This window comes from Mytilus galloprovincialis, chromosome 13, assembly GCF_965363235.1.
Source record: "Mytilus galloprovincialis chromosome 13, xbMytGall1.hap1.1, whole genome shotgun sequence".
NCBI classification, from domain to species: Eukaryota; Metazoa; Mollusca; class Bivalvia; order Mytilida; family Mytilidae; genus Mytilus; species Mytilus galloprovincialis.
Genome location: NC_134850.1, coordinates 36528916 through 36546129, shown reverse-complemented (window position 1 = coordinate 36546129; position 17214 = coordinate 36528916). Strand labels below are relative to the sequence as shown.

At 31.2% G+C, this 17214-nt stretch overlaps 1 protein-coding gene across 2 annotated transcripts; it reads right to left on the bottom strand.

The window, feature by feature from the left end:
• Positions 1–272: 272 nt before the first annotated feature.
• Positions 273–14410, bottom strand: LOC143055941 (protein Wnt-4-like). 2 transcript variants are annotated; one of them, XM_076228997.1, is made up of 4 exons: positions 13984–14410; positions 10103–10338; positions 8681–8964; positions 273–2130 (listed from the first exon to the last, which is right to left on the bottom strand). In XM_076228997.1, exons 1-4 carry the CDS (start codon positions 14067–14069, stop codon positions 1663–1665), a joined length of 1074 nt encoding a protein of 357 aa, XP_076085112.1. In that variant the 5' UTR covers positions 14070–14410; the 3' UTR covers positions 273–1662. The 2 variants fall into 2 exon arrangements, with proteins under 2 accessions (XP_076085112.1, XP_076085113.1); XM_076228998.1 differs by lacking the exon at positions 13984–14410 and adding an exon at positions 10469–10786.
• Between the last annotated feature and the right edge of the window lie 2804 nt (positions 14411–17214).

Genomic DNA, 17214 nt, shown 5'->3' with positions numbered 1-17214 from the left:
TTCTTTTTTTTTGGCTAAAAAAGGAACGTTATCAGGGTTTGTTTCTGCCAAAGTAACGTTGTCATGTTTTGTTTTTGTTAAAGGAACGTTATCAGGTTTTGTTTGGTGCTGTGCTCATGATCCTTCTGATAGTTTTTTTACATGCATATGTATTTCTCTGTAGTGACTCGTATTGGAGACACATTATCAACAAAGATAATAAAATATCCTCCATATATATCTATACATGCAGTGTCAATCGAAATACTCAACGGAGGAAATAGATACAAATATAACAAAATAGATATATTTTATTTTTTCTATATTTTTTAACTTCATGAGACAATTTTACAACAAAAACATATCACATGTTTCAGAGGTATATAATATACCTACATACTAATATATAACAGCACATTTGATAATGATACATTTTGATTTTAATTGGGAAATGCTGAGATTTTGTTTGGCCCTGTCAACCTTTGAACATCTAAGTTAGAAATAAATGAATACAACTTATGAAATGAAATTCTAGATACTTATACAAATTTATCAAAATTGTCGTGTAACTAAGTTCGTGGAAATAATTTTGCTGTTTGCCATTTCTGTCTATGACAAAGATGAATGAATTTTATTTTGAAAATTGAAAATTTGTTAAAAATCGATCGAACTTTTAGGTTCTGTCATTTAATGGATATTATACAATATTATATATATAACAAAACTCTAAATTTCTGAAATTTTCATTTGATTAAAGGAAAGAATGAATTTTGAAGGCAAGAAAAGGGCAGTGTGCTGAAACATGATACTTAACATAAATTAACATAAATATTAACAGTTTTAGTAATAATCACCACCAGTGTCACAAAAGTTATCGAAATCGGCAGTATACATATATGAAAGCTAACTGATGTTACGAAGAAATAAGTATTTTTACATACATAGATACTATGTAAAAATTTATAAAACAAAGTTATCTATTTTAGTATAAAGATATATGTAATATGGTATGATGATGGTTATTGCAGATCCGAAACAACCGTTGTGACACTGGCGATATATGTGTTACCACAGACAATAGCACTTACAGTGATAAGTTATTGATAACACGTGAGTGGTTCACGAGATAAACCGGAAACCACTTTTGTGCTACGGACGATAATAATGATTAAAGTGAAGACCAACCTACAGTCGCACATGATACATTAACAATAAGGCACATGTATTTAATATCTACAGTATTAACATGTTGAACATAATCAAAACACATTTGCATACTGTCGAGGCACATGTGCTTAAGTAATATCGTATATCATTTACAGTATTATTTACGAATATTGTGTATAAAAGTCGTACAATGTTATTTCATTTGACTTTTCTTGTATTCGTAAATGTACACAGAATAATCACAGCCTTTTTTAGTCTTACTGTAAATGATAAGAAATTGATTAACCTGAGATTTCTTAAAAAGAAGACATTTGATCAATGTTCCTTCCATCTTCATACTTGTCATACTCGGAGCTCCTCTTCTTGTATCGATTGCATACATGTAAATACTTTTACAAGCACTTTGTGCGGGAAATGACTTTATGACTCGTGATATATAATGTTTGGATTTCATTTTACTGTAATATCATTTTGGTGAATTTTGTAGTTCCTTAACAGCCGATGATTTTGATTCTTTCATTTGCAATAATGTTCCTCAACTTCGCGCACGCACTCCTGACATGACACGTAACAGCACCAATGAAACTTGCAGTAACATCTTTCTACGATTCTCTTCTTCCGGGATTCGTATCCTCGTCCGCAACACAACAGATCACAACCGTCAATTGCTTTGGAGTTTTTATTACAAATTCTGCCTTTTGTTCCCAAAGAACCTGACTTTGGGTCTGGTTCACAAAAATCGGGAGAAGCAACTAAATAAACTAAGTCTGAACTTGTATGTGCTTTGAATTCTGGATTAACAGGCACAAGTCTTGGTAAAGTGTTTGTATAAACTAATTTAACTTCTGTTGCTCCGTCGAATTTTTCTTTTATTTTGGAGCCGACTTCTCTAAAAGTTGGCATAGCTCGCCAACAAGTCCGTAATTCGCACGATCCTGACACACCATGGCACTTGCATTCTATTCTCATGTTGTTTTCGATACTCTGGAAATAAAAAAGACATAAAACCATTGATAAATCTTACAAAAAAGTATCAATGATAAAAATGTAAAATTGAAAGCATGTACACTGCCTTGTAAGTCGTCAAAAAATGTTATGTATGCATGAATGCGCGGTCACTGTAATTTTCACGACGACAGCACTATATTTTGTCGGATGGCATGACAGGAATTTGTTTCTTTGTGTTTTGTATAGGTCAAATATACAACCATGTTTTAGCACTTTTTCCAGACATGGAAGTGAAATACTCCGGAAGTCATTAATTCTGTTGTTTCGTATAATTTATGCTTGATTTGATAAACATTTCGGTTTGAAATGTTTATTACAACAAAACACGATATCAAACCTTCTTTGATAAATTCTCGACATATTTCTGACGAAACATTTTTCATATCCTATTTTTTTTTTACTTTTTACATATAGTTTATTTACAGCTACTGACAGATATGATATAACCTTGAAGCTCTTTTGCACCTTAGATTTTGGCTACCGGTGATAAAATTCTACCATATGTCGTATTGATAATTTATAATAAATATGTATAGGTAAATATATAAATAATATGTAAAATTTTGACCTCAGTTTGTTATTTATGTGTCTTATAATGTATCCAAAGAAAAAAACATATAAATACATTTTTATATATAGTGCGTATAGATTTGCCATGGAGTAGAAAGTCATTACTGACTATTAAGTTTCTAAGTGCTGAGACAAGTTTAATTCTAAATCATATGTTTAAAATGCATCGGGATTTAAAAGCTACAATGTGGTAACTCTGCGGCTTTCCTTTTCAACCACCCTTTCCCGCTGAATCTGACTTTCATGAAATTCAATAAAAATTATACACAGAAAAAGCCAAATGGGTAACAGCAAAATGTACACTTAAAAAATGTCACCACCTTTCCCCCATACAAACAGCAAACAAACAGTAGCTTCATTGCTATTATTACACTTCTTAGTTAGAAACAAGACTTGCACATATTCTTCCTCAGACTGCTGCCCTTCAAACGAAGTGCACCAGCGTGCTTTGTAACAGTATATGAAGATAAAGGTACAAGATAAATGATCAGATTGCAATTTGTTTATATTGGAATATAAAGTAAATCAGGTTCAACCTTTGAAGATTTAACAGGTAATCAATTAAAGTCGAAAACATTTGGCTAGCTAGGTGCAATATTTGAAAATTATTAAGAGTATGGAAAAATACAGTTAAAAGTAAATACGTCCTTTGAAAAAGCAAATTGAAATTTCTAACGTGTATATCACGGTCATTGAATATAACATGTTGCAATATGAGCGTCAGAAAAACTCCAAAATATGCTGGCGTTGTTGTCTTTGTGTATAGTAAGAGATACCGATTCTATTAATTTCTCTTTCAAAACAACTTATACTTAATCATTGTATAAATAAACTTTTTTCAATTTCTCGTCAAGTGCACCCAGAATTCTATTATTAATTAAATATAAGGAAAGTTTGGATTGACAATTAAGAAATGGTGCCAAAAATATAGAATTATACGTATAAATATTTGAATTTGTATATCTCCAGAAAAACACCTCTTATTGTTGATAACACAGACGGCGTTCAGCTATGATGATTACGATTTAATGATGATTGAAAAAACAGACTTCACTGAGAATCGATGCCAACTTGATGTACCCACAGTTAAAAAGGGTCCTTAATCTAGTAAAGAAGGGGGGATAATCACGCAAATCCTGACCGGATTCTGTGGTTGCCTACCGTTTTACCCTGTATCAAATCTACCCTTCAAATAGTTTTGATGTTAGATGTAAACGGTTTAAACTTTATTTAGGGAGGGGATTTTCCACAAACGACAATTTTACCACAGTGCAATATATCACTGAATAAAGGACGAGGTTATATACTTTTTTAGGACTAAAACACCGTTCACCCGGCATTCAAGGGATGTACCTTTTTAATAAATATCAATATTGCATTTCTTTACTTTCATTATCAGAGTTCTCAATAACGTACTAAATGTACTATACTAGTATTACTCATTGTTGAATAACATTACACCATATCAATGAGTTTCATTTTTGATCGAAAGTGACAATGCAAAAAAAAGTGAAAACAATAATATTAAAGTGAACTAAAAAAAATCTTTCAAAAAATTTCAAAACCAAGGCCTTGTTTCAAAAGTAATTATTAATAATTTTGCCATTGAAATTTTTTTAAAATACACATGTCAAAATGCTTTATATTAACCGAGTGCATGTCATATTAATAACTATACGACACGTATAACCCAGTGATCACCTATCAATTTATCTTTGCCATAACTGTTAACTTTGATTTCCTTACTGCGGTGATTGGCATCTAAGTGTGAATCGAAAGGTCACTTGAAAAGGAAGTCAAAAATGTATTTAATCCAAAACAATTTGTCACATTGTTGTGTTGATCGACTAGTACAATTCATGGCATATTTTGTAAAAACTTATTTATAGATCTTCATATTGAAATACGTCGCATTATGTTACCCCTTTTAAATTCAACGTTCGAACGGAATGTGGAGTATCTGTTGGGTTGCTGTCTCATTGACGTATACCCACATATGTTTTGTCTCCTTCACCATGTTATAAAGTATCTGTTGGGTTGCTGTCTCTTTGACGTATACCCACATATGTTTTGTCTCCTTCACCATGTTTTAAAGTATCTGTTGGGTTGCTGTCTCATTGATGTATACCCACATTTGTTTTGTCTCCTTCACCATGTTTTAAAGTATCTGTTGGGTTGCTGTCTCATTGACGTATACCCACATATGTTTTGTCTCCTTCACCATGTTTTAAAGTATCTGTTGGGTTGCTGTCTCATTGACGTATACCCACATATGTTTTGTCTCCTTCATCATGTTTTAAAGTATCTGTTGGGTTGCTGTCTCATTGACGTATACCAACATATGTTTTGTCTCCTTCACCATGTTTTAAAGTATCTGTTGGGTTGCTGTCTCATTGACGTATACCCACATATGTTTTGTCTCCTTCACCATGTTTTAAAGTATCTGTTGGGTTGCTGTCTCATTGACGTATACCCACATATGTTTTGTCTCCTTCATCATGTTTTAAAGTATCTGTTGGGTTGCTGTCTCATTGACGTATACCCACATATGTTTTGTCTCCTTCATCATGTTTTAAAGTATCTGTTGGGTTGCTGTCTCTTTGACGTATACCCACATATGTTTTGTCTCCTTCATCATGTTTTAAAGTATCTGTTGGGTTGCTGTCTCTTTGACGTATACCCACATATGTTTTGTCTCCTTCATCATGTTTTAAAGTATCTGTTGGGTTGCTGTCTCTTTGACGTATACCCACATATGTTTTGTCTCCTTCATCATGTTTTAAAGTATCTGTTGGGTTGCTGTCTCATTGACGTATACCCACATATGTTTTGTCTCCTTCATCATGTTTTAAAGTATCTGTTGGATTGCTGTCTCATTGACGTATACCCACATATGTTTTGTCTCCTTCATCATGTTTTGTTGGGTTGCTGTCTCATTGACGTATACCCACATATGTTTTGTCTCCTTCATCATGTTTTAAAGTATCTGTGTTGCGTGTCAGTGTTTGTGTTTACAATCGATGAAGACGTTTTTCTGTGTCATAATTACTATTCCTGACACATTTTTGGAATTTACATTTCAACACATATTGAGCAATGTTTATAAATATTTCACTACTTACAAACATAAACTGACCCTGATCACGTGACCTGACATCAATCAAGATATGAACGTAATAACAAAGATTGGTATCATAACATCTTAGAATTGTATAATTAGCTTTCATAAATATGTCTCCTGTTCGCTCTACTCCTAAGTTAATATTAGTTTTTTCAAGAATTTGATTTGATTGGAGTAAACTTCAAGTCCAATGGCAAATATATCATCAGTATCTAAGACAACTGCTGTTTTTTTCTCAAAATTTTAATTTGATTGGTGTGTATTCAATGTCCAATGGCAATACAAATGTATTTGCAGTGTCCAGTGACAAATATTTCAGCCATATTTAAGACAATTGACGTTTTTTTTCAAGAATAAGATTAGATTGTCAAATTTTTGAAAGTTCAGTGGCAAATACTTCCATCCATATTTAAGATTTCTTGTCGTGGGAATTTCTTAAAGAATTTTTATAAGCATAGTTCAGGACGTGTCATTAACAAAAGACATTATCAGCCTTGGCGAGGCGTTGTTATTTGGACAAAATTGCATTTTTATCATAATGTTAAACCCCCCTGTCAACAAATCGGAATAGACATACACAAGATGATGAATGGAATAGAACTGAAACGTATCGTCATGTATCTAGGCAATTCTTGATAATTATAATATAAAAAGAAGTGTATCTATGTGATACTATATAGTATGTTTGTAGAACGAATATTTATGATCGAAAATGGAAGTCGTAAATCCTTTCACTGAATGGACCTCGATAATCCGTCCATATTCATGAAAATGAGTGTAGAATCATTTACGATGTAATTACTGCGTGTACATACTATCGGGTGCGAGGGAACAGTCTTAAACTAGATAATAACCAGTCTGTTGGTACAACTATGTGACATAAATCTTTAGATTAGTCTAATAAGGAAAATATATATCTAATATGTTAGACTAACTTAGAGATAAACTTTTATTTGAATATTTTAGTAAATGTGTAAGGCACTTATGGATCAATGTTAATAGTTTTAAATTCCTTCACTCTACTTTAATGATTACGTATTTGAGCTGAAGAAAAAACGGTTATTTTGTCCAAAAGTCGAACAGTTTCACGAGCATGACTCGACAGCTCAAATAAGTCTTACATCGAAAATTAAGCATTCCATAATAAACTTCATTTGTTTAATTCTGATAAAGCAGTTCAATTATATGAACAGATGCATTTTTAATGGAACGGTAGAGATGAAAGGATAGTAAAGTCGTAATTTTAAAAATATGTGTTTCGTATATAAACATTCTACAATTTCTAATCAACCCCGTAATTCAAAAAGCTCTTGCATTAAAATTTAAAGAGAGTAGAGACCTTAACTTTTGACATTACTAAAAAATAAAATTTCAATCCTTCGAAATAAAATTCAACATTAAAAATTGAATTTTTAGAATTTTAAAATTTGTTTTGATATTAAATTGCCCGTAAAAGCCAAGTTAATCGGAAAAAGTAATCTTTTACATGCTTCATTACGTACAAAAATATCAGTTTTTATACGTTTTGTTAGTTTGAAGTAATGTAACTTGAAATGGAGTTTATATAAATTACATTCGGATCCATTGAAAGTAATCATCCAGCGTTGTACATTAGACACAAAACTACTATTGACTGCCACCAACATATTACTTGCTTAAAACACGGGGGGACATGTAATCAAGGACTTTGACGCTATTACCAAGATATAAAATTGTCAAGTTCATCCCATCAAATTGGCATATATTGTCATTTTATATACACGAACCACGATCATAATATTTCAATAAGCCCCTAACATAACATTCGGAACCTCTTGCATGGCATCGATGTATTGAATGTTACGTAGTGTAAAGCAGAACCTCTCCTAAAGCACTAAACGTTCGTCCCTTGTTTTGGGTAATTTTCGTCAATTGCTATGAGAATTTTAGTACATCAAAACTTATCCCTAATCATTTGCATGGAAAAGAGTATAAAATCTTTTTCGTTCATACATTTTCCTTCCTCTTTATTCATATATATGACAAGTATATTAGTTTATATTTGTTTAAAAAGACCGTAATCTATTATATATACATTGAAATGCATTTGAATGGAAAGTAGAGTAATATGTATACTAGTAAGAAATGTTGTCTAATATAGACATCAGGCTGACAGTTGTGGGTTTTAGGTGTAAAGTCCTTACATGTAAATAAAAATCGACAACAATACGACCATGACATAAAATATATCGAGTGTATTGTATCCTCTAACATTAGTCGTAAGATTTATGTTAGATTTCGTATTATTATTCCACCTGGGAAACATCCCAAATTTGATTGAAACGGAAAATGATGGGGGTAATGTGTCCAGGTATCTAATAAATCATTCGCCCAGTCTCATCTTAATAAAGGCTTGGTGGTATTAAACTTTAATCATATTGTATTAAGAAATCGACATGAGGCCATTAAATTGTGCTTCACTTGTTCAAATTCAATGCCTGAATTGAAATTCCTTCATATTATACTTTTACATTTTAACCTCGTTTTAGTGGTTCAGAAAAAGTAGTTTTCATCAAAGAAAGTCGTACAGGTTGCACAAATCTTGTTATAAGTAATCATGTTTATTTAGGATGTGCAGATGTTTGCAAAAGTTCAATATATATTTAATATTATGTTAAAATAATATTATGTTAACCTTATGTACATTTCATTTGTGACAGACCTAAGCTTTGCATATATAACCTAATCCGGAATGTTTTTATACTCAAAAAGCTGTTATATATTTTAAATATCCGTATGAATATGTTTTATGTATGGATGGTATTTACATATTTAGTACATTCGATATAAACTCACCTTTCTTCCAGCTTGATTATTATGAATATTCATTAATTGTCTTCCTATGTTTTTATTGTTTTTTCTTTTGCGCTTTTCTCTAGCGTCAACAAATGTTTTTGCAAATGCTATTCCAAAAGCAATATTGTCTGAACACCCTGACCATTCAAATCCCTGGTCACTGGGTCCACTAACTGTTCTATCACAACCACATTGTGTTAAGCGGCCACTACTACAAGCCCTAGTAACGGCATGAGCTACACCTGCAGACGACAGCGCGTGCACAAACGATGCTTCTCTCGTGCCTGAAAATATCAAGATGAATATGAGGAAACTAAAAGTATATGCATTAAAATGATACAGTAACCCAAATAAACCAATAACGCCCAAAAAGGACATAAAAATAGCAAATAAACTATCGTTCTAATGAAAATGTGGAGCTTTGAAGCGAACCAACCTTGCAAATATTTATATGAACCAGGATGTCTCTTAAATTTACAACTGTAAATTCTAGTTTAAAAATCTACTTTGAACAATTTTTGAAGTATTAATATGTTTAAGGATTATCAGTCCACCTTAGCCAAAAGGCGAGTTGAAATACAATATGTCTTATATAAAATGCATTTATTATCGGAGTAGACTAAAATCTATTTGTCGTTCTTGCTTTTGGCTAAAATACAAGTTATATCGTGTGTTCTGAATAACATAGATTGATTTTAAACACGATAAATGGCAAATTTTAAGTATCTTATGCTTAATGTAAGGTGTTCCTATTTGCAAATTCACGAATTTGTGAATATATCTGTCTTTTCATGACGAATGTATCATCCAAAATCGAAATACTGTAAAAACAAGACCACAAAACTCTAATAAAGTCCAAATTAATGATAATATATTAACTCCCCCGCATACACCCAACTACTATTTACAAATTTACGTCGTTTAATTGTGCAAATATTTACACGATTAACTAACTATTTGATTCTGGTTTAGAAAACAATGAAAGTCGAATGTTACTTTTCAGCTTCATTCTGTCTGTTTTAAAATGTAACTAAATCCATGACGTTTAAGAACTTTTTGATAGATGTTGTCAACACCTTTTTCCTTTGATCTTATTTGGTATTTATTTGTTTTAAAGGTCATAATCATACGTATGTGGGATTTGTCAAATCCTAAAGTTTAGAAAAACTTTTCAATCAAACACTTTAGTTAGAAAAATGAATGTAACGTAATTTTCTCGTATCACATTTATGTATAGCGTATACGAAGTCTTAAAGCAGAAGAAAGCATATGAAATGATAATTATTGAAAATACAGGCATTTTTATTGTGTTGTGTTCGTCGTCTATATGTGCTTTTGAGTTTTCATCACTCTTTGGTCAGTTTCATATGAATTATTACTCTTAAGTACAAGAAACATACATAGAAAGGAGGTAACACCTACCTAATTTTAAAACATTTCCAAATATATTTCTTGTCTCTACCATGCTGCAGTTCCATCGCCTATTTCTAAATTGATATTGACACTCTAATATAGCGTTATTAGCACCGTTTTTAACACTGTCCATAATTTCAATATTTTTACGACAAATTTTTCTTTGTCTTTTAACAAGTCCTACGAGTGAATCACATGTTTCTGGAATCTGTATAGTTGAAAGACTTGACATTTTGGCCAACGACCTGTAAAAAACAAAAATTAAGAAATTATAATTTTACTAATGACAACACGTTAAATTGAAACGAAACGATACAAAATAGTACAGTTGAGGATTTTCAAATTTCAGCTTCTGTTTTCGCTCTTAAAACCTACCCATAGTTTTCAAAAAACTATGTAAGTAGTCTTTGACGCTTCTTATGGATAATCTGGAACCTCACATTATTAAGTTCTGAGAAGGGGCGGTTAAAAAAAAGCGGTTAGACAGTAATCGTCTCTTAAAAGGACTTGTTGAATTGTTTGTCCAATATCTTTTAACATGTTGTTTCTTTGGCATGTTGATGTTAATAGGTCGGGTGTCTCTTATGTTGCATTACAATTTGTCAAATCTATTTATAATTAATTGGTGTTGTCAATCAGATGAAATTGTCAGCAAATTTCACACCATTAATATCTGATAAACGAAGAACTTATTTCAATAGTTTGCCAAATGTATGACCAACATTTGTTTACAACTGTCAAATAGTAATTTTTAATGTGCTATTCGGACACCTCGGTTCACATTAAACGCGTAATAAATAGCGGGATAAATTATGATTTATATGTCGTCTGCAAACAAATGTGCAATTTGCTGTTCTGACAAAATGGTTAGCTGTTTACAAATGTTATCCCAAACCATTAAATCATATAATAAGTTGTGATTTGTCTGTTAAAACATTTTTCTGCAAGGCTTATATAATTTCTATTTGTCAATCACCGCTAACAAAATACGTTTTATGGCCGTGCAAATGTAGAAACATTATGTTGTCAGATTTTATTCTCCGTTACTGTATCTTCAATAGAATATCACTATCGTCAAGTATATAAAAATACTGACTATTGGATGTTTAAAACATTAACCAATCTTCAATAAATACATGATTTTGATACAGAACTCGAGACGATACTGACAAAATTAAAGAAAGACAAAAAGGGTGATATTTAAAAAACAAACTTCATTAATTAAGATGACAAACTTTTAAAAAAGGTGTTGATATTTTAAGAAAAACGATTTGTCAAGATTTCATTATTTGAAGGTAAATAAAATAGTAAAATTTCAAGTGTCGATTTCAGTGATACATAGTTTGCTGCCAAATAATTCCTTCTGGTTATACAATTTGATTGAAAATGTACAATTAACAAAATGTAAAATCTATTATCTGTTTAGTTTTTTGTTTACTCGTTACTCAAATCTAATGACAGGAACTGACAAAGTTAATTATATTATTTATCAAAAGCCTTTGGTTATTATTGTAAAACATAATTCATATCATTTAATATCCTTAGGACAATGTGTTACACAAAATTTTCTAGTTTTAACACCATCACTTCAAATATGCCGTCTTGTTGAGGTCAATGTACATTTGTAACTTTCATTTATTATAGTGAAGGAAATTTGGATGAAAACGGAATAATAAAGAGCACCAAGCTTTTGAACACAAACATTTGTAATGTCAAAAAAGTCATAAAGTTTTTAAATACAAATAACTCAAATGTCACACGTCCGCCTTTCCCAGGGCCTGTAAATTTTTTAATTTGTATTTGGAGCCTGGGACGCTGTCGCCATACTTTTTATTAATAATTTGAAATTGTCACTAAAACATCATTTTATTAATATCTTATGAGTTTATTGAAAAGTTTCTCCCAAAACGTCCAGTTCTAACTGTCAAATTTCAAGGGTGTGTTAAAATAAAGTCGGGTCGGTCGACAGACTTGAAAAGAACCCGTCAAGTAGATTTCACTATTTTAATGCACATCTGTGTTTACAAAAAAATCTGTTTTTCCTGCATTTAATAAAAAGTGACATCAAGTTTTGATACGACGCCCTTTTTTAGCTGTTTGTTTGTATTTTTCTTAAATTCATCTGTACCTTTGTTGTATTTTAATAAAGCAACAAAATTTGAAGTATTTTCTGTGTTATCTGACTATCAATATCAAACAGCCCTATTGATAACGTGTTGAATTGAAGGGGGGATAATTCGATGAAATATCTTCATTTAAATAAGCCTGTCAAATCCATTTTACATTCATTGATTCATGCTCTTACTGATTAGTTTTGTATGTAAAGAAATTCTCCATATCATTAAAGGAGAATACTTCGATAATCAACAAACAACTATTTAAATCAAGACTCCACGACATTGATTGTGGTTCGCCGAAAAGAGGTGTTCTTTCGTTAAGTGCGGAATTAAAAACTTTATTGGAAACCTTGTAGCTTTTGTTAAATTAATGCTAAGTTCTACTTTAATTTTAACAAAAGCTCTTGATTTATCTCCCTTATCAATAACCCCTCATTGTCAAATTTATGATAAAATACCAAAAATATTTTGAAAGAATAGTACAATTTTACGGTGCACATTTCAACAAAAAGTTCATAAAGTAATGGGTTAATTTAAAATTATTAAAAAGACCCACATCTGTTTTGTTGATAGAAAAATGTATTCAAATCAGGTTAAAGTTTGATTTTCATTGTTAATAAATTTTAATTTGAAAATAAATCTTCAGTGGGATATGTTTGAGATTAAAAGTGTGAGAAATTTTGAGAAACATATGTAAAGATACCGAGACAATTCCAATAATCAACCAACAGTGAAAACAAGCGAAACCTCTTGTAAATTAAGTACATTATCATATTTATGTTTAAATCAAACACATGTATCGAAATGAATATATGCTAATTCCGAATCAAGTACTAGTAGGTTAAAGAAAGTTGAGTCCCTATCTAGGAAGAAAGAAATTGATTTTGTTGAGTGTCTAGCTTGTTTAATTTTTTCAAATTCAAAATATGAAGAATCAACTAACGTTTAAAGAAATGAAGCTCTTTTATTGTGTTATGAGGGATCATAGTAGAGGATCATAGTTCTATCCTTCTCTTTCTCTCATACACTTATTCTATCTCTCTATCTCAGTTTGTCTAGTAAGAATACCGGCGAGACTAACACATTTGTAAATAGCATTGTTTCATTAGTAGGTACATCAATTTAGTGGCCTTAGACAACCTGACCCCTGTGTACACTATCTGAATAAAAATATATCAAAGTCAACCGTTATTAATCAAGAAACTGATATCTACATCTCTTATCCTGGCTAGCTTTCGTTCTTAATAAATGATATTTGTTTTAGTAGATACGAATGTGTACCTGTTTTTCTGTGGTATTTGTAAGCTTTAACCACCTCTTTATTCACAACTGAGCAAAACTTGTCAATAAAATCTAAGTTTGTGGCTTAAAGCTGTAGGGGTAGAGATTTCAATTTTAATGCCAGAAAGATTAAAGTATCAATTGTATGTCAGCTTGTATATAATCATTTCAGATAAGTTGTGGAATGCAGATATAAGCTAGTAAGTATTTAACACTTCTACAATGTATGCTTAGAATTAGTTGCATTTTAGTTAACAATTTGTGAACCGTTGTGTTTTGAAATCGTATACGCTCATTTGTTTCAGTCAAATTTATACTTATTGAGAAACTGGTACGTACATGTATGTAGATGCCCTCAGAATTCGTCAGTTAGCTTCTGCTACATAAAGTTTAATGAATTATTGCAATACTTTTATAAAGAGTGCAGCATCCACTGTACCTTTAAATTGTTTTAAAAATCATTGCAAAATTATACAAAAATATAATACTTACAGCCACTGTATTCCACCAACAAACGTTAAAAACTGTAACAGAATACAAAATCCTGAAGAAATAGTGTTCATATCCAAACGGGTCATCCTTTTAGCACTTTTAATAAGAATCACGTTTCTTCATAAGAAGTATATTCTTCACAATTTACACAAGTTCCATATAACAAAGCTTATTTCTATCTAAGTGTTTCTGTGTAAAAGCCTGCAAGTCTACATTTTCAGTTCGATAAAGTTGTGTGATTTATATAGTTTTCCATCGCTATATTTCGAATAAATACACTTATTCCTCTATTGAAGTTTTACTTCTTTTTCATCACATATTGTGTTTCAGGATTATATAACCAACACGTTTCCTGAAATAGCACGGACGATTTGACAAAAATAAATAACTATTTCACTGAGGATATCGTATACTATGAATGAAAGAAAAAGTAAGGACATACTTTATCACATAATCGTTTTGATTGCTCGTCCTCTTTACTCAATCGCTCCGCCCACTTGACAAAATATTGACCCGTGATTGGCTCAACTCAACCGGAAAACAATCACCGTCATGGTTGGCCAGTAATGGATGTCGACAAATTGAGTAAAAGTACAATTAAGAAGTCGATGTAAAAATGTAATTATACAATAGATTTACAATTAGATAAACAGTTTCCGTGAATATTTATAGAAATATGAATGAATGACAGATTTTTATCTCATAATTGTACACCAGAAACAATATCAATTATGAGAATTGCATGACATTTAAAATTACGTCTGTTAAAATTTAGAATGAAATAACGTTATTATATCATAAACAACTATTTCTTTTTTGTGATGGAGAAAAATCGACATTGTATATTTAGAAACACTTTCTTTCGTGTCCTTATTTATATTAATCCCTTTAAAATCGATCTCAACAAAGTTAGCATTCATTTCAGTTATATTTGCATAGCAAATTTATATTGAATTTTTCATTCAGAGGCGAGCACGTTGTGTTAATATTCGCACATTCAAACAAAGTTATTTAAATATTCAATATGTTCAATGTGTTATATTTTACATCCATTTGATTTCTTAAAAACATCCAATTTAATTAATAGTGTATACAAAATATAGATTATGGACTGTGTCAATATCAACTGTCTATTCCTAGAGTCCAATCCGTTATATACATTTGACCCGATGTCAAACACTCAAAAAAATCTTTAATGCAAAACAAAGAAATTTTATGCGAAAATTATTAATTCCTATGTGTCTGAGATAATGACATAAAAAGTGAAATCACTATTTACACATCATATGATATGCACTATAATTCATTCCATTTCGTGTAAAGAATTTATATCCTAGATCCTGATCTAAATAATTTGTGGTTATAACATTTATGCAGCACTTCTCCTATATATCAATATGTATATCAAAATATGTATTTTCTCCTGATCTACATCAAAATGTACCACAAATAAATTGATTATATATTACTTGGATGTTAGACTACGTTTTGTGATTTTTCTTGATATGATCTGCAAAGTAAATAACCAATTTTTCTTTTAAGATCACACGAATTCAACGTATGTTATTGTAATTATAATAACTATTAATATTATATGTTTTTCAATTCCCCATCTGTAATCTTGATTGCAAATATGAAAAAATAAACTACAGTAGGAAATCGAGTGTTCGTCTGAGGAGGTTCGATAGACGGCTAACGAGTTTTTTTCCATGTCTACGCCTATAGACATGATAGATTGAACTTTTTCAGTAATGCTGAATTCACACGTAATTCGAATTCGATTGGCATTAACTAATTCGAATTAGTTTAATTCGCATTCGAAACTTTTAACGTCCATTGTAATTCGAATTGCAATGTGCATCAACTTCGCTAAATTACTGTCCAAACGACGTTAACTTTTAATTCGTATTAACAAAAGCGTATTTCTAATGCGAATTGGATAATTCGAGTTAGCCAATTCGAATCTATTCGAATGAAAAAAGAAAAGTGTGTGAACGCGATAAGCGAATTCTATTCGCATTCGATTCGAATGCAATTCGAATTAAATGTTCTTGTGAACGAGGCATAACACTTGAGAACTACATAGTGATATTCAGAGTGTTCATATAACCAGGAATGAATACATTGATAGATATATACTGTTCCTAGATCGCACGTAGTTTTTACTTTACTTCTAAATATCTACATGTTTCAATAATGAGTTCTGTCGACATCTAGATATCAAAAACATTGTCATATACATATATTGTATACAACTCAAAGATTTTCCCAAAGCCCTATGTAGTTTAAAACTACAATTACGTACTCTGATCATCCTCTGACGAAAAGATATCTCAGGGTACGACCTATTTCCTAAAACTCGATTTTTGTATTGCTTCATCGAAAGTTTGTAATTATTTTCCGATTTGTCAATTTTTGACTAAAGATAATCTGAGAGTTGAACAAATATGCAGTAAACTTTGTACAAAGGTTTTATTTAAACATCACGAGCCCTGTTGAATTGATTATAAACAATATTGTCATCTGTGTTTACATTCAAGAAAAAGGCTCGACGGTCATGTACCTCCTATAACTTTATTTTTCAAATATTTCACGATTCGAAATGATTATGTCACCCCGTTAAATTTTGTGGTAGAAATCAGAGTTCGTTGTAAAAAGTTTATGTCATTTGGGTAGAATAACTTGGAATGGATGTGTACTTTCTCAAAGTAACTAAGAATATATATATATATATATATTTTCGCCATTCTTTCATTAATTTTTATTGCTTCTGAACATCTATAGTAATGCTTCTAGTAATCCTTCGTTTGATATAGAAAGGGAAATAAGTTCATAAACTCTTCTACATCATTTCTTTTCTTCTTTTCTTTTTTCTAGCATGCCATAATATGGGTGTCGGAAAAAAGGAAAAAAACAGTTTACTCATCGGATTGTTAACTTTAAGAATCACTTGACTTCTTGCATTATAAAATAATGGGTATACAACCATGCATTACTGGAGTGTGATATTCTTTTGGATGTGCGGTATGCATAAATACACACCAACGTCCGTCCAAAAGGGAGACGTTAAACCCGATGCCTTGTATTGTTTCAGTTCCAAGCTTTCAGCATAAAAAATAATCTTTGCATCCAGCCCCTTTTGATACCCTTATTTTCAGTGGAGATTCAAATCTGTCCTTCACCACGGTCGAACTTGCAGAACATACCAGTATTATTTTAATAAACTCGTCA

Coding starts and splice junctions, on each gene's coding strand:
- LOC143055941 (XM_076228997.1), bottom strand. CDS start 14,069: ATGACCCGTTTGGATATGAACACTATTTCTTCAGGATTTTGTATTCTG. Junction 10,339..13,983: donor GTTGGTGGAATACAGTGGCT/GTAAGTATTATA, acceptor TGTTTTTTACAG/GTCGTTGGCCAAAATGTCAA. Junction 8,965..10,102: donor TGGAAATGTTTTAAAATTAG/GTAGGTGTTACC, acceptor TGATATTTTCAG/GCACGAGAGAAGCATCGTTT.